General features: G+C 42.9%; 1 protein-coding gene across 5 annotated transcripts in view; it reads right to left on the bottom strand.

The window, feature by feature from the left end:
- The window catches only part of EML5 (EMAP like 5), a 315990-nt gene that overhangs the window by 152688 nt on the left and 139473 nt on the right, over positions 1-23829 (bottom strand). For all 5 annotated transcript variants that reach the window (XM_075926737.1, XM_075926739.1, XM_075926736.1 and 2 more), the window contains exons 17-19: positions 14604-14704; positions 6644-6846; positions 4179-4290 (exon numbers count right to left, since the gene is read on the bottom strand). In XM_075926737.1, coding sequence (XP_075782852.1) covers positions 4179-4290; positions 6644-6846; positions 14604-14704 — 416 coding nt within the window. The remainder of the gene's footprint in view (positions 1-4178; positions 4291-6643; positions 6847-14603; positions 14705-23829) is intronic.

The raw sequence follows: 23829 nt of genomic DNA, 5'->3' as shown, positions 1-23829 counted from the left end.
TAAAGAGACTGGGACTTTTCAGCTTACAAAAGAGGAGATGGAGGGGGGATATGATAGAGGTCTATAAAAGCAAGAGTGGTGTGGAGAGGGTGCATAAAGAAAAGTTCTCCATTAGTTCCCATAATAGAAGGACTAGACGACACCAAAGGAAAGGAATGGGTAGCAGGCTTCAAACTAGTAACTGAAAGTTCTTCTTCACAAAGCAAAGAGTCAACCTGTGGAACTCCTTGCTGCAGGAGGCTGTGAAGGCTAGAACTAGAACAGAATTTAAAGAGAAGTTAGATCAAGTCATGGAGGTTGGGTCCATGGAGTGGTATTAGCCAGGGGGTAGAAATGGTGTCCCTGCCCAAAGTTTGTGGAAGGCTGGAGATGGATGGCACAAGACAAATGGCTTGGTCACTGTCTTTGGTCCATCCCCTCCAGGGTACCTAGGGTTGGCTGCTGTCGGAAGACAGGCTACTAGACTAGATGGACCTTTGCTCTGACCCAGTACGGCCATTCTAAGCTCAGGGCTCAGGGTCGGGGGTCTCACTGGACCACCCTGATTTTCATGCAAACCTGCTCCTGGGTGGCCAGGCTGGCAGCTCTCTTGCCCTAGACGGCCACTTTCCTGTGCCTAGTGCGGAGTTTGTGGATGAGGTCCACGATGTCTGCACTAGCCCAGGCGGGTGCCCGCCTCTTGCGGTCCTGGCCAGGCTCCTGAGAGCTGCCAACCTGGTCCCGGGAAGAGGCGGAGGGCTGGGGGGCATCGGGTGGCTGGCTCATGGAGTGCCAGGTGCAGGGTCTGCTGGCTGAGTGCTGGCAGGCTTGCACCTGGCACGGGCACCGTAGCCAGTCTGTGCCCCTTTAAGGGCTCCGGGGCCGGGAGGGGGGCATACGAGTTTCCCTGGTGTTGGCCAGAGTGGCCAGCAGGGAAAGCTGGGGAGGACTAGCCTCCCACTAGTTCGAATTAAGGGGCTACACAGCCCTTAATTCAAACTAGTAAGTTCGAACTAGGCTTAGTCCTCGTGCAATGAGGTTTTCCTAGTTCGAACTAAGCGCTCCGCTAGTTCGAAATAAGTTTGAACTAGCAGAGCGCTAGTGTAGCGCCTATGAAAGTTAATTCGAACTAACGTCCGTTAGTTCGAATTAACTTTGTAGTGTAGACATACCCTAATAGATTACCCTAATAGTAAGACATGATTTCCCTTTACAGAAACCATGTTGACTTTTGTCCAACAAATTACGTTCTTCTACATGCCTCACATACAGTGCCACTCCGCCACCCACCCGGCCTGCTCTATCCTTTCAATATATTTTATATCCCGGTATGATTGTGTCCCACAGATTTTCCTCATTCCACCAGGTTTCAGTGATGCCTATTATGTCAATCTCCTCCTTTAATACGAGGTACTCTAGTTCACTCATCATATTAGTCAGACTCCTAGCATTTGTGTAGAAGCACTTTAAAAATTTGCCACTGCTTATTTGTCTGCCCTTCCCTGATGCATTGGATTCCTTTGTATGCGATTGTTTGCTCTGGCCCATGGTTTGCCCTCTCCCCTCCTCTCTTTTTGACTACAGCTTAGAGAATCTCTATCAAAGGGTAGGTAAGACTGAGGTTCAGGCCAGATTAACCTTTCTGGGGTTCCAGAGTGAATGGAATTTGTGGGCCCCTCTGCACTCTGAGGTGGGGCAAAACATGAGGGATCCAGTGTGCAGGGCTGCCAGTGAGTGGGATAGGGATGAGCATGCAGAATCTGGATGGAAAATAGGGTACAGGAGCAAGCTGGGGGTAGGTGTCTGGCCAGGAGAGAAGTGAAAGGAGAAGGGTCCTGGTGGGGGTTTAAGCAGGGGGAAGACTGATGGTGAGGGTCTGGCCAGGGGGCAGGATGCTGGTGGGGACTTGGGCAGGGGGAAGGGTGTTGGTGGGGGCCAGGTCAGGGGACTGATGGGGGTCTGGGCAGAGTGCAGGTGGAAGTCTGGCCAGAGGGCAGGAGCAAGATACTGGTGGGGGTCTGGTCAAGGTGCTGGTGGGGGTTTGGGCAGGGGGCAGTGTACTCATGGGGGTCTGGGCAGGGGGTAGCTTGCTATTGGGGGAGGGGTCTGGCTAGGGCGCTGGGACAGAGACAGCTTCCCCAGGTACTGGCGATCTCCCCTCCCCAAAACAGCCTGAGAAGTTGGAGCTGATGTGCAGCTGGAGACTTCTCCTTCCCCACTGTAGGAAGGAAGGAAGGCAGCACAGGGAAGGAAGACCCCGACTGCGTACCAGATCCAGCTTTTCAGAAGGACGCTAGCTGTTTTGGGGAGGGGAGGAGCAGCGTGCGCGCTTGCTGAGATGCTAGATCTGGCATGCAGCCAGGGACTTCCCCGACCATGCCACAGGAAGCTGGCTGGCACTGCTTCCATTTTCCCAGGAGGCAGTGCCAGTGTGGGCTTCCTTTTTGGGGGTGGGGGGAAATGAGGGAAGACTGCGCCAAAATCAACCAGTCCATCACGATCAACAGGTTGGTGACCATGGTTGTGGATAGTATCATGAACTTTCGTGGACATAACCCACTTCTTCAGATGACTGGAGTATTAAAAGTACAGATCCAAGAATAAATAAAGGAAGGGGGGGAAAGGAGGTGTTAACTGTTCTTATCAGCCTCTTATAACTATGTGAACAATCTATTCACTGTCTTTTTTCTCCTTTTTTTCCTCCCTTTCCCTCTTATTTATTCTTGGATCTGGACTTTTAATATTCCAGTCATCTGAAAAAGTGGGTTATGCTCACGAAAGCTCATGATTCCATCTACATGTCTTGTTAGTCTTTAAGGGGCTACTAGAATATTGGTTGTTTTTTAAGTTTTTCTAGTTACAGACTAACTCAGCTACCCCTCTGAAGCTTTTATAATAAATTTAGAGTGGAATACATCAGTAAAATGTGTTAAACTGCTTTTTAACTGCAATAATAACAAGTTTAATAAACTAATGGAGAGTCATCCTTTTGACAGTCAAATGATGTAAGCTAAGAACAGAAGACACTCAGTTTTTTTAGAGAAGACAGAGAAATCTCCAGAATGGAGAAGGAAAAGCTTTATATCAGAACCAACATCAGTCAGCAAATGGGAGAACTTTGAAGAAACTAGAAGGCTGAAAACATTTCAGTGCTCACACATGCTCACATGAAAACAAGCCAGACAGAACATTAAACTTTAATAGAAAAAAAGTATTTTCTCCATTCATTCCTTTATTTCGCAAGATAGGTCCAATAAGAAGATTAAACATATGGAACCCCAGGGTACCATTTTTAGAATAATTTTCAGAGCACAGCTTCACAATGTTTTTTAACTACCCTGACTTCTGTATTGTAATAGTCCATAGAGGTCTGTGGAAGGAATGACAATTCGTTCCAAACCAACCTGCTGACTCAGCAAGATAGAAGGTAAAAAGTATATGGAAATGAACTTTCTGCAATTTACAATAGTAAGTCAGTGTAATTTTTAATCCATGCACAGATTATCTCTTCAGACCATGGGTTGGCACTAGGCTAAATTTAATATCATATAGGACAAATGTAGCTTTTTTCATTCATATTTCTTGTCCATATTCAAAATGCCCTAACTGGAATGAGTATTTTGGAATGAGTATTTATCCTCAATGATTTACAAATATGCTCAATTTGAAAATACAACTGTTTTTTTCCTTCTTGGTTAGTCTTGCACACTTAACTTCTGATCAGTGTAAAGCTAGGTTCGTTCCTTCTGATATATGTGATTAACCAGTGATTAAGATTCTATACTACAAGTTTGACTTCCTGGATGTGAACAAGTGAAACTGATTGAAAAATTTCATTTTTTTATTACTCAACTGAGTCTTCACATTCAATGTCTCCTGTCTGGCTTTGTTCTAATATGAATAGGCATGAAAAATATTATTGTTGTCATTTAAAGAACACAGATATGACAGAATACACAAAGGAAGGGTATTTGCAAGATTAGAAGTTGCTATTTTTACTTAATCATTTTTCAGAGTAGAAGCACACTTTAAATAGAACCAACAATTTTCAAATACAACTTTTTTTGTTTCCTTTATCATTTTTACTCCCACAAAACTTCCTTTTATTCTGGAAGAAGAAAACTTAGCAGAAAAACCTTACTAAAGACAGTGTTTAAAGGCAAGATAAAACAGAGAGGTTTGATGTACTATAAAATCACCTTTGGAGCCAGGGGCCAAGGCAGCTCGTTTGATGGCATAGGTTTTGAGACAGCGTTCAAAGGTGTCATCCCAGAGAGCCACCACCCCATCCTTTCCACCAGTTACAAATCCCTGCCACAAAAAGTACAATAGGATTATATCATGTGTTGTCATCCGCAGAAAAATTAGGGTTTTTTTTTAAAGGTATCTTATTTTTACAATGACTTGTGCCAACACTGAAAATATTTTGCACATAATAATGTAGCTGTAAAATCACAGATTCATACAATTTAGAGATGGAAAAGATCTATTCAATCTTCCAGACATGTCAATGAAGTATAATTCTCTATAGTGCATTTTTAGTGCTTTGTCCAGTCTGCATTTTAAGGTCCCAAGTGGTGACACTTCTGTCACTCTCAAGGAAGACTATTCAGTGGCCTACTACATTTCACTGTCAGAATTTTTTCCTGATAGTTTATCTGAATTCTCCCTTTCTTAGTTCTATCAATAAATCAAAATGACACCTGGTAACACATAATAATAATTTTGCTTTGTTGTTTGCATCTTTCAAATATTTAAATTCTTATTCCTTGTATGAGAAACTATAGTAAACTACTAAACAAGAGATGTGTTCAGACCAGATCCTAGATCTGGATCTCCCAGACCTGCTTTTATAACAGCCCTGGCATATTTATGAATGTGGAGAAAGGTTACAACTGTATTTGAACTTTGTGGGTTAGGATCCTTTCTTCTAACAGGAATACTCTATTTCTATTCTTCTGCCTAGATCAGGAGACTGAAATTATTTAATAAGGGAGAACACATTGACAATAGATAAATTGGCAATATTTCTAAAATTGTTTAATGTTATAAATTAGGAAAAACAGAGTTTGATCTTAAACACTGCCCATTCCTATACCTAAATTAATTATAACTGTGACCAAAAAAAAGAATATTATAGCTCCTTTGGCTCACAAGGACATACTCTGGTTTAAATGTATATCTAATTCCAGATGACTAAAGTCAGATTTATATACAAGCTTAGTACTAATGTTACTATTATGGTCAGGGATTTTTTGTTTGTTTTTTAAACTGAAATAGTTATGCAAGTACAACTTCTATGGGGACATAGCTGTATTGATATAAAGGTATCTTATACTGATGTAGCTTATTCCACTTCCCATATTGGAATAACTGTATCAATATATCTTTATATTAACATAAGTTTATCACATTAGAGGGCTTGTGTTGCTTTAACTTTGCAAGCAGAGTTAAAGTGGTATAGCATAGACAAGGTTTAACTATTGTGACCAAGCTCCTTCTCAACCTTAGTGGGTCATGCGCTTTCAGGCGGATTACTTATCTCAGAGGCTCCTAGCAGTCATCAGTTTAGACACCAGCTGACTGTTTGTTGAGCTAGTCTCATCACTGGCCAGCATGGAAAAAAGAGGGGAAATCAAATTTCATATTCTCTGTGGCCCCTCCAAGCGATACAGGGTAGGGTAAGCCCTTGTACTAAATTCAGTCTGTTTATTGTATTAAACTGGGGAGTTTTTTTGGGAGGAGGGAGTGACCCAAGCCCATCCACTACTCTGGGTTCTAGCCCAGAGACTCTGCAGCAGCTGTCTGCACTGTTTCTAGTAACAGTGTATGACAGCTACAAATCCCTGCACCACTTCCCCACGGCCTTCCCCAGCATCTTCCTTATCACAGCTTGTTCCATGTACATGAAGCAAACTTTAATGCTATATTTTCCTTCTGCTCCAGTTTTCACAGAGTAACTAACATAACCGGCATGTTTATTTTAATGCAACGTTAACAGAATTCCCTTTTCCTCAATGATTGGGGAATCCTGAGAGGCCCCTAAGAATCCCTCCATTTTACATGCTTTATCTATTTTTCCTCTTAAGGAATCATAATACAAGTAGGGATGTTAGCAACTAGCCAACTATCCGATAAGCAAATGCTTATTGAATAATAGACTAGCAACTCGACTAGTCACTTCCACCCCATTGCTGCCTCTATCAGAGAGGAATATCAAAAGCCTGCACGAGCCAGGACTGCTCATTCCTGGCTGGAGTCGGTTCCTAGAGCTATCCCTGTTGTGACTGCACAGCGGTGCTTTTTGACCAATTATATAGTTATTATATAGTTAATACAAATTGTATCGACTATACAATTAGCCAGATAATCACATTTTAACATCCTTAAATACAAGAGGGCATGCAGTTCTTAATATCAATGAGAGGAGTCACTGCAAAATAATATACAATGCATTTCCTTTTATTAGGAAAAAGCAGCACACTCCATTCCTGCTGACTTGAGAGCACACTCCATTCCTGCTGACTTCCCATTGCACCTATGCCATCTAGGATCCTGAACTCCATTTATATGGTAATAGACTGCATTCATGTTAGGCCTACCCACAAAGAGATTCTTATTAATCCAAACTATATCTCATTTAAAATCCAAATGATTCACTTACTTTCTCTAATGCATGCATGCTAAATACTGGACCATCATGAGCTTTGACAGTTTTGATGAGAAACAAATCTCTCCAGATACACACATCCCCAGTGGACGTTCCAGAGAATGCCATCTCTTCTGTCCAACCATATACTGCACACATCATTGTATCAGTTCTTCCCATTGCACCTATGCAGCCCTTTCTTCCAATCAGTCCTCCTCCTGGTTTAGAAGAAAAACAAATAATCAAATGCTTGCATAATGCCACATTCAAAAGAATTTACGAGGCAATCTACCCAGAATAATACATCTGTTTTCCTTTAGCACTGAAATAAACATACTTCGATGGTTCTTCAGAAATCATTATTTTTAACTATCCTCCCCACTTGGCACTTTTAAAGAAAAATAATGCTTTTCTCTTTTAGGAATTAATTTTACATTCTATTTGAATCGGGGCTTGAATTTATACACACGCAAACACAGCCGTATCAGATGGAATGTGTGTGTGCATGCCTGTGTGCATGAGACGGAGAGAGAGACACTCCATATAAACTAATTCTCTGTCATATGATTGTATGGTATAAAGATTTTAATGGAGAAAGTTTGGGATGATCATCATGGCTGGCCCGAGCCATTTGTGTGCTCCGGGAGTGCGACGCAGGCACAGCCCCACCCCCAGGCGCCCGGCACATGCATGGCCCTGCCCCATGAGGTCTGGGCGCCCCTGGCAGTAGCCCAGTCAGTCCATACCTTGGGCCAGCTCTGATGACCATATTACCATAATGTAAAAACTTAAAACCCTATTAGCCCATTCTTTTCATGCTATATTTTTGAAAGAAAGTTATTTCAGAACTTTAGCTTTAAAATGTGTGTTGATATGGTATCCTATACTGGCCTACAAATGACAAAAATGTTACTACCAATATATTTGAAAGGCAATCACAATTTATGTAAAATAGTTTCTGTATGTCAGCCCTATATCCAGTATCTTATGACCTTTTAGCCGTGAAAATAAGATATTAATTTTCTCAAAATTCTCAGAGTAATTCCAAGTTTGATTCAGTGCCACCTAATAGATTAAGATCTAGGGACTTTTATATCTTCAAAGCACAATGCTATAACTTCAGTGGCAAAGCCCCTGGATCTCTTTGCCAGTATTTGGCATGGATGAAGATTTCAAAACACATACTTCAGTATCATGTGGTCTCCTACCCACTCTACTTTCAGCAGTGGATCTTGACTTGAATATAATAGGACTGCTCAATAAATCAATGCTTCTACTCACAATAAGTCTCCTTCACAATTACAGTCTCTACACCTTTTACATGATACTGTCACTATGTGCATTCTTCAGTTTATGAAAGTGTGTGTACGGGGGAGGTGTCATGAGGACCCAATTTCATCATACCATCAGGCAGAGGTAAGAGACGAGAAAAGCAGTTTTCACTGATAAGTGAACATAGGAACACATTGCCATTGGTTCAAATGGAAGTCTACGAAGAGAGTGTAGAAAGAAGCTGGGGTCAGATCCTGTATGTGGGGAAAAATGTAAGTATAAAGAGTAGGACTTGCCTGTTGTTGTACAAATGACTTTGATGGTGCAATGTATGATCTGTGGGAGGATATGCCAACAGGAACTGTAGACCAACTGTAGCTCTAGGACACTGATATGTAGGGTGGATTGTGTTAAAGACGATCTGCCCTGCACTATATGAATATAAAAGTGCACTCCCCAACTTATGAAAAAGGCATCAGTTGTTAGAATCATGGTTGGTGCCAGCTAAAGGAAAGGAACCCTGACATAAATGTTCTTTCCTTTATATCTACCAGAGCAGTAAGTCCTTGACGGTCCTTGGCATGGATAACAGTTTATGGATGCTTTGTCTGTGAGGGGCATACACTGTACAGAGCCACACTTGAAGGCATCACATTTGTAAACGTGTGCTTTACCATGAATGTGGTGGTTGTCATTTGTCCTAGTAGCTGAAGACATACTCTGACAGAGATATGGGAACAGGCTCATACCTCGGATACAAGATCTGCTATGGTCAAGAATCTGTCAGGAGGAAGAAAGGCTCTGGCATGTATGGCATCTAGTTGTGCACTGATGAATTCCAGGTTTTGCATGGGTATTAAAGTAGACTTCTCGAAGTTCATATGGACACCTAGATTTGTGAAAAAGTCCATTGAGATGCAGACAGCATGAAGAGTGTCAGCTTCAGATGAGGCTCTGAGGAGATGATACCTTGTTTACTAAGATAGGCAGAACTACCATGAGGACTTGAGAGAACACACAAGAGACTCAGAGGGATAGCGGTGTTAGTCTATAACTAAAAACCATAAACAATAATGGTCCCATAGCACCTTAGAGACTGACTAAAATATATAAATAGTATGAGATTTTATGGGCACAACCCACTTCTTCAGATGATGAATATGGAACAAGACACACGTAGGTTGCATTATAAAGCAGAAAAAGAGGGGAGAGGGGAAGGAAAAAAGAAAGGGGAAAAACGTCAGTTAAAGTGTCCAGGCTAAATGAGGTTAAGAGGGTAAGCTGTAAGTGCCTGATACTTAGATTTTGATATAATTTGTGTTGAATATAATGGTCTTTGTTCAGGACGCATGAGATAGTATCAAATTTGCATATGAAGGCTAGTTCCGTAGATTCTCTCTCTAGTTGATTCCTGAAATTGTTTTGTAAGAGAAAAGCCACCTGTAAATCTACTAATGAGTGCCTGGGCAAGTTAAAATGATCGCCAGCAGGTTTCTGTGTGTTACCATTTCGAATATCTGATTTGTGTTCATTAATCCTTTGTTGTACAGACTGTCCATTTTGGTCAATATACATGGCAGAGGGGCACTGCTGGCACTTGATAGCATATATCACATTAGTGGATGTGCAGTTGTATGAGCCTCCGATGTGGTGGCTTATGTGATTAGGTCCTGTGATGATGTCGCTTGTGCAGGTGTGTGGACAGAGTTGGCACCGGGGTTTATTGCAGGGGGTGGGTGAGTATGTTTGAGGTGTAATGTGGTAGCTGGAAAGAATTTGTTTCAGGTTAGGGAATTGTCTGTAAGTGAGGATTGGCCTATCCCTCGAGGCCTGTGAGAGTGAGGGATCATTTTCCAGGATGGGTTGTAGATTGTTAATGATGTGCTGGAGCTATAGGTAATGACTAGTGAATATTCTGTTATTTTGTTTGTTGGGTCTATCTTGAAGATGCTGATGCCTGGGTACTCATCTGGGTCTGTTAATCTGTTTTTTCACTTCCTTAGGTGGGTATTTAAGTTTTAAGAATGCCTGACAGAGATCTTGTAAATGTTTGTCTCTGTCTGTGGGATTAGAGCAAATCCGATTGTATTTTAGGGCCTGGCTATAAACAATACATCAGATAATGTGTCCTGGATAAAAGCTAGAGGCATGTAACTAAGTATAACAGTCAGTAGGCTTCCTGTATAAGGGGTGGAAATGTGGCCATCATTTTATAACACTACAGGACAAAGGAAGTGAATCTCTTGTGTGGACTGGTCCAGACAAGGTTGATGGTGGTACAGAAGTTGTTGAAATCCCTGTGGAATTCTTTCAGGGTAAACTTTCCATGGGTCCATATGATGAAGATGTCATCAATGTACTGTAAGTAGAATAACAGAACTAAGGGGTGAGTGCTGAGGAAACGCTGTTCAAGGTCAGCCATAAAGACGTTGGTATATTGTGGGACCATGTGGGTGCCCATTGCTGTGCTGCTGACTTGAAGATACAAATTGACCCCAAACTGGAAATAGTTGTGGTAGAGATCAAAATCTCAAAGTTTAGTCACCAGGTGTGCAGTGGCATCATCAGGGATGGTGTCGGTAACAGCCAGTAATTCATCATCATGTGGAATGTTAGTATAAACAGCTTCTACATTCATGGTAGCCAGAATGGTGTTTTCAGGAAGACTACTGATGTTCTGTAGTTTCCTCAGGAAGTCAGTGGTGTATAGAAGGTAGTTAGGGGTGCTGCTAACATAGAGTCTGAGGAGAGAGTGAACATAAATGGATAACCCTGCTGTGAGTGTGTCAATACCTGAGATAATGGGATGTCTGCAATTTCAAGGATTATGGATCATAAGTAGCAGATGGAAAACTGATGGTCAGGGATTTGGGGGTATATTAGTAGGTTGTCAACAGTCTAAAAGGCAGTACCTTATACTGATAATGGTCGGTTGCCATGGAAAACTGGAGAACCAATGTGTGGGCAGGTGTATTATGAAATGAAAATAGGCATCTTAGAGGTAGAGGGCCAAGAACCTGCCCCCTGTTCCCATGCTGGGATAAATGTAGAGAAGATAACCATGCTGAAGTGTTGCAGTTTGACTAACTTATTTAGGTTTTGAAGGTCAAGAACTGACCACCACTAGCCAGATTTCTTCTGGATCAGAAAAAAATTGAAGTGGAAATTCTTTCCTCTCTGTTGCGAAAGGACCAGTTCTAAGTTCCCAGTTCCAGATTATTTCTTTCTTGTCACAGAATGGGTTCACGAGAGTGGTCCCTGAAGGGGAATGAAGAGGGAGGTGGGAGGAGTAGGATAAACAGGAATGGATGAAGTATCCTTCCGCGTTGATCTCTAAAATCCACTTGTCTGACATGATTAGTCTCCATGATGGAAAGAACAAGCTAATTAGTCACCAAACTGGTTAGATGTCAAAGATGGTTAATATAACTAGAAAAAGGTGTAGACTTCTTGAGATCTTGACCACACCTTCAAAAATTGTTGCCTGGCTACAGGTGTGTGAGAGGTAGCTTTTTGAGAAGTGGCCTCTCTGAATATGCTAGGGAGATTTTGTTGTTGGGTATGAGTGTCACCATGCCAATGAAGAGTGTACTACTGTGGTCGGGATTTCATAGAATCATAGAATACTAGGACTGGAATGGACCTCGAGAGGTCATCGAGTCCAGTTCCCTGCCCTCATGGCAGGACCAAATACTGTCTAGACTATCCCTGATAGACATTTATGTAACCTACTCTTAAATATCTCCACAGATAGAGATTCCACAACCTCCCTCGGCAATTTATTCCAGTGTTTGACCACTTTCACAGTTAGGAACTTTCCCCTAATGTCCAACCTAAACCTCCCTTGCTGCAGTTTAAGACCATTGCTTCTTGTTCTATCCTCAGAGGCCAAGATGAACAAGTTTTCTCCCTCCTCCTTATTACACCCTTTTAGATACTCCATCTGTGGAGATATTTAAGAGTAGGTTAGATAAATGTCTATCAGGGATGGTCAAGACAGTATTTGGTCCTGCCATGAGGGCAGGGTACTGGACTCAATGACCTTTCGTGGTCCCTTCCAGTCCTAGTATTCTATAATTCTATGATACTGAAAACTGCTATCATGTCCCTGCTCAATCTTCTCCTTTCTAAACTAAACAAACCCAATTCTTTCAGCCTTCCTTCATAGGTCATGTTCTCTAGACCTTTAATCATTCTCGTTGATCTTCTCTGGACCCTCTCCAATTTCTCCACCTCCTTCTTGAAATGCGGTGCCCAGACCTGGAGGCCTAACTGAGGCCTAACTCCAAATGAGGACTAACTAGTGCAGAGTAGAGCGGAAGAATGACTTCTTGTGTCTTGCTCACAACACACCTGTTAATGCATCCCAGAATAATGTTTGCTTTCTTTGCAACAGCATCACACTGCTGACTCATATTCATCTTGTGGTCCACTTTAACCCCTACATCCCTTTCTGCTATACTCCTTCCTAGACAGTCGCTTCCCATTCTGTATGTGTAAAACTGATGTTTCTTCCTAAGTGGACCACTTTGTATTTGTCTTTATTAAACTTCGTCCTATTTACCTCAGTCCATTTCTACAATTTGTTCAGATCATTTTGAATTATGACGCTATCCTCCAATGCTACTGCCCGCTCGAGTACCTTGCCCAAGAAGGGAATATTAGCAATTGGGTGATAGTTATTTAAGTCATGTGCGTCCAGGAAAGTCTTCTTGAGTAACGTTTTATCACTGCCTCTTTCAAGGCAGCAGGAACCATACCAGATCTAAAAGATGCATTAATAATCCCCTAGACCCAACCAGTCATCCCTTCCCGGCTAGATTTAATAAGCCAAGAATGGCAGGGGTCAAGTGAGCCCACAGTTGGTTGCACTCCTCTAAGCACCTTGTCCACATCCTCAGTCTGCAATAGCTGAAATTGATCCAGAGAAAAAAGACAAGGTGGTGCACTCAGCACATTCCGTGCCCACTTACATAGCAACCAGAGTCCAAATCCAACCGGACGCGGGAGATCTTATTTGCAAAATGCTTTGCAAACAGATCGCAGCGGGGGGCCAAAGGCTCCCCTATTTCGATGATGTCTGAATATTCTGAGGTCCTGCTGACACTAATTTTCTTCAGCAAAGGAGGTTATCTTTTCAAATACCCTTTTGGTTTCATATCCCTTTGAAGACCTGATACACCAGAATTCAGAATACCATTTAGATGGAGTTATTCTATTGCTTTAAATTAAAGATTTTTAAATAGATGAAACATAGATTTTTATTTAACTTCTTGAGTTTTTGTGCTCATGCTTAGCAAAGACAGCTACACAAAGTATAATTAGTAGGAATATTCATTGCCAGTGCCTTTTCTGAAATCTTATTTCTGGTTGTTACACATGGACCTTACATTATTCAAATTGCATCTCTTTGTGATTTATATTAATATATCTCTATTTTATATATGCATGCACCTATGCAAGTATTTTACCTACTAAATACTGAAGATCTGAAACTACCTTGCCTTTTTTGGTCTCACTTGAAAATTCTTTTGTATATGGTATTTATTACTTTATCCAAGAGCCAGAGATATAATAGAGATATTTTGAGCTATATAATTCTGAAACAGAAATATTCTTGAAACACCTTATATATTTATGGATTATTGTAGGCTGCACTATATGTGACTTCTTCATGAAATGTGACAAACACTGCAACTCCATGAAACATGTTTGAGGTATATTGTTTTAAATGAATGTTTATGTATGACTGTTCTATTCATTGGGGAAGGGCTCCTACAGGAGCTAAAACAGGTTGTGATTAAGGCAAATCAGACAGATTGTAATCTTCCCAGAAAGTTACCACATACTACCTCCTGAAGAGGCTCACATATACTAGTTCAAACTAGAATCCATAGAGACCAACAGGCAAAGAAAAGACTTTGGGATAAACCTGAGTTTAAACCTGACTCCGCCTTTCTTTCTGATCCAAGAAATGGACAGGATCGTCTATCTAAGGGGCTCCAATTCTTCCTAGGAAGAGTTGGAAGGACTTTTGCTTACCATGGTCTTATAAGATAAATGGGTGGCCTCTGGTAAGGTATTATCATGCATGTAGGTTCTTTTGTTTTAAGTTGTTTTCTCTAATACTTTCACCTTAAGGATAAATGTCAGTGCTTATAAAAGGCTCTGTGGTAACTTATAACTGCTGTCAATTATGTTGTTCATAGTCTTCAAAGAGAAAGGATAGTGCAGATGCTTGCTTGTTTAGGCAGTCTGGCTTGCTGGAACTTTCCCAATACAAGCAGGGAACTGTGTAACCCCGAAAGAACCTTGATCAGGAGGCAGACAGACATGGGTCTCCATCCAAGAGATATGACAGCTGAAGTGCCTGGAGCCTAGACTGGGAGCCCTCAAGAGACTATGATGGGGAATATGGTATGATTTCCGTGCATTGTGACAACTATGAATGGCATAATTATTATTTATAAATAAACTAGACGAATTTCTCCAAGTTAGGCATTATGTTTTCGTGCATCCTGTACTACAACTAGCACAATGGGTGGATGATCTTTCTTAGGAGTCTTTGACACTAATGTAACAGAAATTACTTTTTATTATTAATAGGAGTTAAATGATGATAACCTATTAATACATAACAATTACCAACTTAGAACAGAAAATGCTACAATTAAAAACAGAAGAAAAACAAGCCTTTCCTTACCTGCTCTACGCCAGAATTTCATGTGTTTAATTCCAGCTGTTATCAGTTTATCAGGAATGTAAGGATTAATCTTAACAACAAAAATCTTATCTTTGCTGCCTCTGAAATAAAAAGTAAAATATTTCACTGCCCTGATACACAGAGACTGTATACACTTTTATATCTGCATGAGTGTTTATCTTATTAATGTCTCTCTCACACAATATTCCTATAGTACTTAACAATTCTCTTCTATTAAGACAAATAGAAAGGCAGACCATTTAACTAAAGGTACTGAGTTTAGTAGCATTTTTATCTGTCTCGCTCTTAATTTCACAGTTTGCAGATCAGAAAGCTGGAGAAACTATTCTACTACGGCAATCTACTCAACAGCATTTTCTTTGGAAAAGAACATACCTAACTCAAAATAATGCAACGATATTTATTCTTTGGGAAATAAACCTTGATATCAAATTACGGACTATAAGGTTACTTTAATAGCAGACCTTATTACATTCGTTTCTCGTTCTGAAAACCAATTTCAATGTACATATGTGTTTTTACTGAACTCCATCATTCTAGTGGATTTAAGCAATAGAGGGTATGACAATGTTTGTCATATCTATCTTGCCTATCTTCAGCAGGTTTTTTAAAAATCTTTATTTGCTGACATGTTTTTTATTTCTTTCTATGTCCTCAGACACACAATACACAGATAAAGATGCTACTGTTTTGAAAGATCTTAACACTTTAAGCAATATTTCCTATCCGTAAGAGAAAGTTACTTACTTCCTACTTCTCTTTGAAATACCATTTTGTACGGCTTCTCACTCATGGCTTTTTGCTCCTTAGCATAAGAAAGGGAGAAGGTCTCTAGCTTTTAGCTTCCTGTGATTTTTGACTCTGAGGATAGCATTAACAGAGTAGACACCAAGCCAGTTCATTTACCAATCACCTTACACCACAATCTGTTGTGTATAAATGCTGTCCTCCAACACTGCAGTCAATTCTAATGGCACAGCTCCCCAGATAACAAAACCAAACCAAAATGATCAACAGAAAATTAAAAATGGGCCCTGACCAAAAAAAAAAAAAAAAAAAAACAGGAAAAAAAAAAGATGCAAGAAAAAACCTGCAAAATGTTAACTACTTTCAAAATAAGTTACTTAACATGATGAGTCTGAAATATTCTGGAGGTAAAATCCAAGCAATTAAATGTCTAATTAATGTATTTGGAGTAGACTAAGAATCTGCTTTGAGGTTTCTTAATGAAAATAGACCTTAAGCAGGGGATGGTGACAACACTGGTTCAAAAGGAGTGAACCTTGACAATGCCTTCAGTATCAAGCAATTCCATTAATAGCAATAGAATAGCAGTCATATTGTTATCCTTCTTATTAAGTATATTGCATAATGAAGTGGCATCAAATGAAAAAGGTGGACTTTCTGATGGCTTTTTCTTAAAAAAAAAATACTAAACACCTTCTGACATCAAACATAGGGTGTGTCTAGACTACATGCCTCCTTCGACGGAGGCATGTAGATTAGCGAGATCGGAAGAGGGAAATGAAGCCGCGATTAAAATAATCGCGGATTCATTTAAATTTAAATGGCTGCCCCGATCTGCCGATCAGCTGTTTGTCGGCAGATCGGGGGAGTCTGGACGCAATGCCCCGACAAAGAAGCCTTTCTTCATCGACACAGGTAAGCCTCGTGAAACCAGGTTTACCTGTGTCGATGAAGAAAGGCTTCTTTGTCGGGGCATCGCGTCCAGACTCCCCCGATCTGCCGACAAACAGCTGATCGGCAGATCGGGGCAGCCATTTAAATTTAAATGAAGCCGCGATTATTTTAATCGCGGCTTCATTTCCCTCTTCCGATCTGGCTAATCTACATGCCTCCGTCGAAGGAGGCATGTAGTCTAGACACACCCATAGGGAAAAGAGTATTCCAGAATGGACATGCAAAACACTCTATTAGGACAAACAGCTTATTGAAGTGGAATTCAGACACCAACTTAGACAGCAATCTTCAATGTGTCCGCAGCACTCTTATTCTTGTAAAATCTGGTAAAATTTAGAAGTTTAAGACACCAGTGAAGAACTGACCTTATCTCCGGAATAATAATAAGTGCAGTGCCTACAGAGATGCAATTTCTCTGGGTATGTAGCCTTCTCTATTGGCTCCCCCTACTAGGTCATATATATCAGTGTTTCTCAACCGTTTTTTATAAAGTACCCCTTTAAAAAAAATTATAAATATCCCAAGTACCTACAGTTTTCAGACACACAATTCTTTTTTCTACCATTGCAATGCATTTGTTTAAACAACTTAATCACAGTTGGGCGGGCAATGAAATTTTTGGGAGTAAAAAGTACAAAAATAATAAAACACTGTAAAACTTAAAACAAAAATTTAGTTTTCTCCCAATTTCAGTTGTGTTGACATATTCCCCCAGACTTCTCTCGAGTACCCTTGAGGGTACTCGTACCACTGGTTGAGAAACACTGAAAAATATCCATGGCTGCTACAATTTGGAGAGGAGGTATTTGAAAGTCATTTTTTAAATGATGACTGTTTGTGAACTGCCAACAGGTCAGAGTAGCCTGGAGACTGCCATCAGATAAGATGAAAGAGTTACTCACCTTGTGCAGTAATGTTGGTTCTTCAAGATGCGTCCCTTGTGGGTACTCCACTCTGGGTGCTGGTGTGTCCTTGCAGTTTCCACTGTGCCGCACACGTGCCGTAGCGCCCCCTTGTGCCGTTGGAATCCTTTAGGCACGCGCGCAGCGAGGCTCTTCCGTTCCTTCTCTACCCATTAGAGCATGGGGCTCCAAAGCAGGGGAAGGAGGGAGGGTAGCGGAGCACCCACGGGGGTCATCTCAAAGAACCAACGTTACTGCACAAGGTGAGTAACACTTTCTTCTCTTTTGAGTGGTCCCCATGGGTGCTCCACTCTGGGTGACTACACAGCAGTTGTCAGCCCGCGGAGATGGGTTTGGAGCCATGTGGTAGTCACTGTGGATAATACTGCCTGCTCCACCACCATAGAAGATACAATTGAAGAGGAGAGAGCGTAATGTTGTGCAAATGTGTGGTGGCGTTACATATGTCTTGAAGAGGGACATTGCTGAGGAAGGCAGTTGTAGAAGACATCACCCTGGTGGAATGTGCTGTAATGGTTTCAGGTAAGTCTTTGTTATATAGTGTATAACATGTTCGAATACAGGAGGAGATCCATTTTGAGATCCTCTGAGATGAGACTGCTTGTCCCCTGGATTGTTCTGCCTAGGACAAAAACAGTCTAGGGGAGACTCTCTAGGCTCTGGTGAGGTCCACGTAAAATGCAAGTGCTCTGCGGACATCAAGAGTGTGCCATGCGGCTTGCACTGGATTGGCATGCGGCTTAGGAAAAAAGGCAGATAAGTGTATTGGTTCGCTGACATGGAAGGAAGAAGGGACTTTGGGGAGGAACTTTGGGTGGGGTCGGAGTATCACTCTGTCCTTGGTGAACACGGTGTACGGGGGTTCAGCCATCAACGCGGCGAGTTCACTCACTCTCCTACCGGAACTTATTGCAACCAGGAAGGACACTTTCATCAAAAGATGAGACCAAGAGCCGTTGGCTAGTGGTTCAAAGGGTGGCTTTTTCAAGCTCTTGAGAACGTGGTTCAGATCCCAGACAGGAACTGGAGGGCAGATGGGTGGGAAAGTGTTCTGTAGACCTGAAAGGAACCTTTTTGTTATCGAATTTGGGAGAAAGAAAACCCCTTCATCAGCGTAGTGGGAAGGTGCTATGGAAACGACTTAGTAGAAAGCAGCATGAACTTTGATGGTGCTGAGAGCGAGGCCTGACTGTTTCAGGGATAATAGGTAGCCCAACAGGGTGGGGAAGGAATGGATTCCGGACATGTCGTGTATGACCATTTAAACCAGTGAGAAACCCTATTCCATTTATAGAGGTATGTTCTCCTGGTAGATTGTCTTCTACTGTTGATTAGTATCTCTTTCACTTGTGCTGAACAGGTATTTTTGGCATCCTGGAGCCATAAAGGAGCCAGTATGAAGATGAAGCTTGTGGAGTTCTCGATGGAGATTCCTCCCGTAGTTCTGTGACAGGAGGTTGTGATGGAGTGGGAATTTGCCACTCTAAGGAGCAAGGTGGCGGAGGAATAGACTTTGCGACCCATGATGTTGACTTTTTTTGTGGTCTCTGTCTTCTGGAGTGGTCCTGAGGTTAGGTTGTCTTCCATTATGAAGAACAAAGTCCACCACTAATGAGTTTGGTGGGGGATGAGTAAAGAGAAAATCCATGTCTTTAGGAGCAATGAAGTATTTGCAGTCTGCCCTTTTGGTAGACAGGGTAATGGAAGCAGGAGTCTGCCAGATGTTATCCGCAGGGTCCATAATAGCCTCGTCCATGGGCAGTGTTATTTGGGAAGTAGTAGGAGGTTGCAGTGTGCATAAGAGCCGGTATTGCTTCACTTGTACCTACTGAAGGTCTCGCTCTTGCGCTAAAGCCATTCTTTTGAAAAGATCCTGGAATTTTCTTGAGTCATCGCTGGATGGTGGGGTTTCGGCTGTGACTGCCTCATTGGGTGAGGATGAGGAATTGTGCAAGGAGGATCTGTCTTCCCCTTCTGAGAGGGAGTCCTGTATTTTGGAGTGAGCTGGAGAATTAGTCTCAGTTACTGAAATAGTAATAGGAGGTGAAGTCAGTGGTGGTCTGGAGATGGTAGAAGGGGTACGATGGTGGCTCTTCTTGGGGCGTGGTTCCCATGGCTGCCACTGAGTGGTGTATGGTGGCGGTGGGTAGCCATACTGTTGTGCATACCATAGTGGTGGAGGAGGAGGATATGCATATTGCACTGAGCCGGGTTGCCAGCAGGGAGGTCTGTGAGCCGGACTGGAGTGTTGGGAGGAAAATCTACTCTTTGATTCCATGCCCACCTTGCTAGGAGACTGTGAGACATTCAACGATCTGCGGGACCGCACCGACTGAATGGAGGAGCCCGGCAAAATTGGTGCCATTGGCATGTGGCTGGGAATAAGTAGCGCACTCGTTCTTGAGTTGGTGTCGAGACGTGTGGTTTACTCAGTGCCGAATGATCTGGTGGAGGAATGTCAATGCGGGGTTTCTTCAGCACGGACATTGGTGCCATTTGCTCATGGTGTTTCGGTGCCAAGCGATCCTTATGTTGGCCTGCCGGTGCAGCCAGTATACCTGGTGCCACTGGCCTCTGTTTCGGCTCTGAATGGGTTCTCTTGTGCGGTAATGACGTCTTGGACAGTGCCATACCAGACATGCTGAGCCTATCCGTGGTGCTGACCCGTGCTGTTGTCGATGCCGAGGGTAGCAAAGAGGTTGGAGAAAGGCCTGTTTTCGATGCCATAAGGCCAAAGGGAGCAGAAGGATGAGATTTATCCATACCCTTGCTCTGGGAGGCCGGTTTGGGAGCCGCTGTAGCATCCTCTGACAGTGGTCAAAGAGACTTCTTGTAGAGGAGAGTCTTCAATCTGTTTGCCTGATCACGGCGTGCTCTAGCCCTGAGTTTTGAACAGTGGGGGCACTTTTCTGTCTGATGTGACTCCCCCAGACACTTTATACACTTGGAGTGCCCATCAGAAATGGGCATAACATCACGGCACGTCTTGCACCTCTTAAAGCTGGAAGAACCCGGTATGCGATACGGGGGAAAGCGGCAAGCCGCAACGAAAAACTTTTTTTTTTTAACTTTTGACTAGGGTAGATAGTAGGGTTCAAATAACTTGTATAATGAGGTAACTGGAGGGATTAAGAAGGTATTTATCTAATTTTTTACAAAGGTCTTGAGAAGAAAAGAGGCTCCTTCTGCTGCCGAGGATGGTAGAGAAGGAACTGAAGAACCGCGCCACATGCGTGGTTGTGGGGGTGAGTTAGTTTCAGCTGGGCTATGATGTGTGAGGATCTTTTAGACCAAGGAAGGGAGTAAAGCCCCTTCCCCCGCAAGAGGAATAAGGCTTTCTGCTTTCAGAGCTTATGCTAACATCGCTCCTATGCTACACTGTGTCACTGAGAACCAATAAAACTTTCTACTCTACTGGCTGCCTGGGAGTCACATCTGGCCACAGATGGGAATGCAGGGTTGGGGGCTCCCTAATACGCCATCACACCCTGGAATTACAAGGTCTGGTGAGCTTACCTCCTACACAAATATGTCTTGGATACCACGAATACAGTTGTAGCCACGAGACTCAACATTTGTAGCATTATCTGATTCAGGGGTCCCCAACGCGAAGCCTGCAGGTACCATGATGCCCACCGGGGCATTTATGTGCACCTGTGCCAACTCTCGGAGGGAGTGCATGCCACCACACAACAGCTGAGAGGGGTGACGTTGGTTTGCAAGACATCTGAGGGAGCGCATGTGCAGCGAACACGCCGCGCATGCACTCCCTCGGAAGTCTTGCGAACTGGGTGTCTCCCCTCGCAGCTGTTGGGTGGCAGCATGCACTCCCTCCGATCATCTCGCGCACCCCCTCTGCACAATACTTGAGAGGGGAGATGCCAGGTTCGCAAGACATCCGAGGGAGTGCATGCACGGTGTGTTCAAATGCCCGTGCAACAGCTGAGAGGGGAGACACCTGGCGTGCCATGACATCACGGCCCAGGACTTTAAATTTTAAAACCACGTGGCCCAGCTCCAGGCCTGGCATGTGGTCTAGGGTCATGGAAGCAGCTGGGGCTAGGCCTGATCACAGACTCAGACTGGAAGGCAGAAGGTGAGGGTGCAGGAAAAATAGGGAGAAGGGGTGGGAAAGGAAGGGGTTTGTGCAGGGGGGAGGAAGGCATGTCAGGAGAAGAAAGGAGAAGGCACCAAGGGACAGCGTGGAGGAGAGACAAATGCAAGGGGGCCAAGTGCAGACAATGAGGAAAAGGGCAGGAGGGGAGGTGTCAGGGTGATGCTGGGAGAGGAGAGGGTAAGGGCATTGGGGGACAGAAGGGGGAGAGGGAGGTGCTGGGAGAAGGCTTGAAAGAAGGGGTGGGTATGAGGAAGGCGGGGATGGAGCAAATCATGTGTAAGGGCACAAGGGCATAAGGACAATGGGGGCAGAAGGTGCTGAGGGGATGAGCATCAGGGAAAAAGAGGGCAAAGAGGGCAGCGGCAGTGAGAGAAGGGGGAGGCACCAGGATGGTGCAGGGGTAAGGGAAGGTGCACGTGCCAGGGGATTCTGGGGGTGAAGCAGAAGGGCAGACAGCTGCAGGGGAGGAACCAGCACCAGAGGAGAGAGGCAGGGCAGGTGTGTAGAGGGAGGCCTTAGGAGAGGGTGTAGCTCACATGATCAGAGTGGGGCTACTGAAGGAATGGAGTGGGGCTGCTGAGTGCATAGGGAGAAGAGAAGGGCTGGTGGAGGGGGGCAGGTGTCAGGAGGGCAGAGGGCAGTGAGAAGAGCAGGAGTCAGGACAGCAGAGGAGGGAGAGAGGTTGGAGGGCAGAAGGCACCAGGCAAGCTGATGGAGCAAGAGGAGGAGACATGGCAACAGATGGTGGGGACATGGTGGAGATGGGGAGTGTGAGATTTAAAGGTGCCGTGATGTTTTTGGGGGAGGAGAGGGCGCTTTTTTTGCTCAATATTTGGACATCCCCCCCCTTTTTATTCATGCTGAATTTTGTTTAAAAATTAATTACAATATAATTAAAATAAAAATTATCCAACTAAATTAAGTTTCTATCAAATTTACCCAATTCATATTTAATATGAAAATAGCCTTCAATTTACGCATTTGACGCCTTTTTTCTATTTTTTTTCTCCAAAGGGGGGCTGAATAATTGTCAAATAATTTAACATCTTTTACATGTAAAATTACCTTTATCTTATAGATTCATATATTATGTAATATTAAATATGATATTTTTCATATTATTTAATGTACAAATACAAAGTAAGCCTTGAAAATTGTTGGCACCAGCCACACTCTTCTGAAAACATCAATGTGCTATTTGCCACAAAAATATTGGGGACCACTGGTCTAATTGTTACTTTCTGGCACACTGCCTGATTTGTGGTGTGCAACTGGAAATGTCCAAGATGCTGTTCTGGAGAAGGAAAATTTATTTGAGCTGTCTCATGAGGCTCCTGCATACTTCAATTGTCTACTGGGAATTGAGAATGTGGATAGCTTTTTTTTTAATATATCCTAATAACTCCATTTTCTTGGTGATGCATATTGTTCTTTCACATGATCCAAAATTGTATCTTTAATCAGCCAATCACCCAAATTGGAAAATGTGTGTGCTCCAACACTGTGCAGGCAATGTGCCTGAGACAAAAGACATCAGAAATACTGTACTTCACTTGACTAAAAGGCAAAATTTAATCCAGAAAAGACCCCAGGAAGCACTTCACTCTTGCTTGCACAATATCCACTGGACCAAATATTTGAAATTTGTCCTATAAAGGACCCCAGCATCCTTCTGTTCTGGAATAAAAACATGTAGCTGTCATCCAGACTTTGTATATTCAATGTAAAAAGTTGCTAACATTATTTGAACTTCAAAATGGAGAAATAACTATTTTGTACATCAAAATTGTGAAAATCGAAATATGAAAAATGCTTGTTTTTCTGGTTGCTAATGTATGCTGTGTTGAGTGAACATTTCATTGTCCACATTTAGACACTAGATCAACATTTTGAATTATTCATGATGTTTCTAGACCTGAGTTACTGTAACACAGCCTCTGATACACCATAGTGGATCCAATAATTCTTGGAATCACATACCTTTGTACACAAATATTTATAGAACCACTGAGTTCTTTGCACGGAGCTGGATTTAAACTGACATGGACTGTCTCCCATCTGGCACTCCATGCTGCTGACTCTGATATAGAGGCAGCAGTGTGGGGTAAATATGTTAGATGTTAGGGGCTATATCAGAGGCAGCAGTGTGGGGTTCCAGGTAGGAAACGATCTGTGAGGGAAGCCAGATTAAAAACCAGCTCCTCGTGCAGATCGGCTGCCTACTGCCCCACACTGCTGCCTTTGATACAGGATGGCAGCAACTTGAAGGTGGGGAGACAGCACCGCACAGCTGGTGCTGGGGGGAACCAGCTTTTAAGTTGACCGAATACAGAGGCAGCAAGAAGGGGAATGCAAGTAGTCGACTAAATTAACCAACAAGCCTAGGCTTATCAATTCACAGAAACATAGCATCCTAGGGCTGGAAGAGACCTCAGGAAGTTATCTAGTCCACCCCCTCCCTGAA

Source organism: Pelodiscus sinensis, chromosome 4, assembly GCF_049634645.1.
Source record: "Pelodiscus sinensis isolate JC-2024 chromosome 4, ASM4963464v1, whole genome shotgun sequence".
In the NCBI taxonomy this organism is placed as follows: Eukaryota; Metazoa; Chordata; order Testudines; family Trionychidae; genus Pelodiscus; species Pelodiscus sinensis.
Note: the sequence above shows the minus strand (reverse complement) of the source record. Positions and strands in the feature narration are given on the sequence as shown.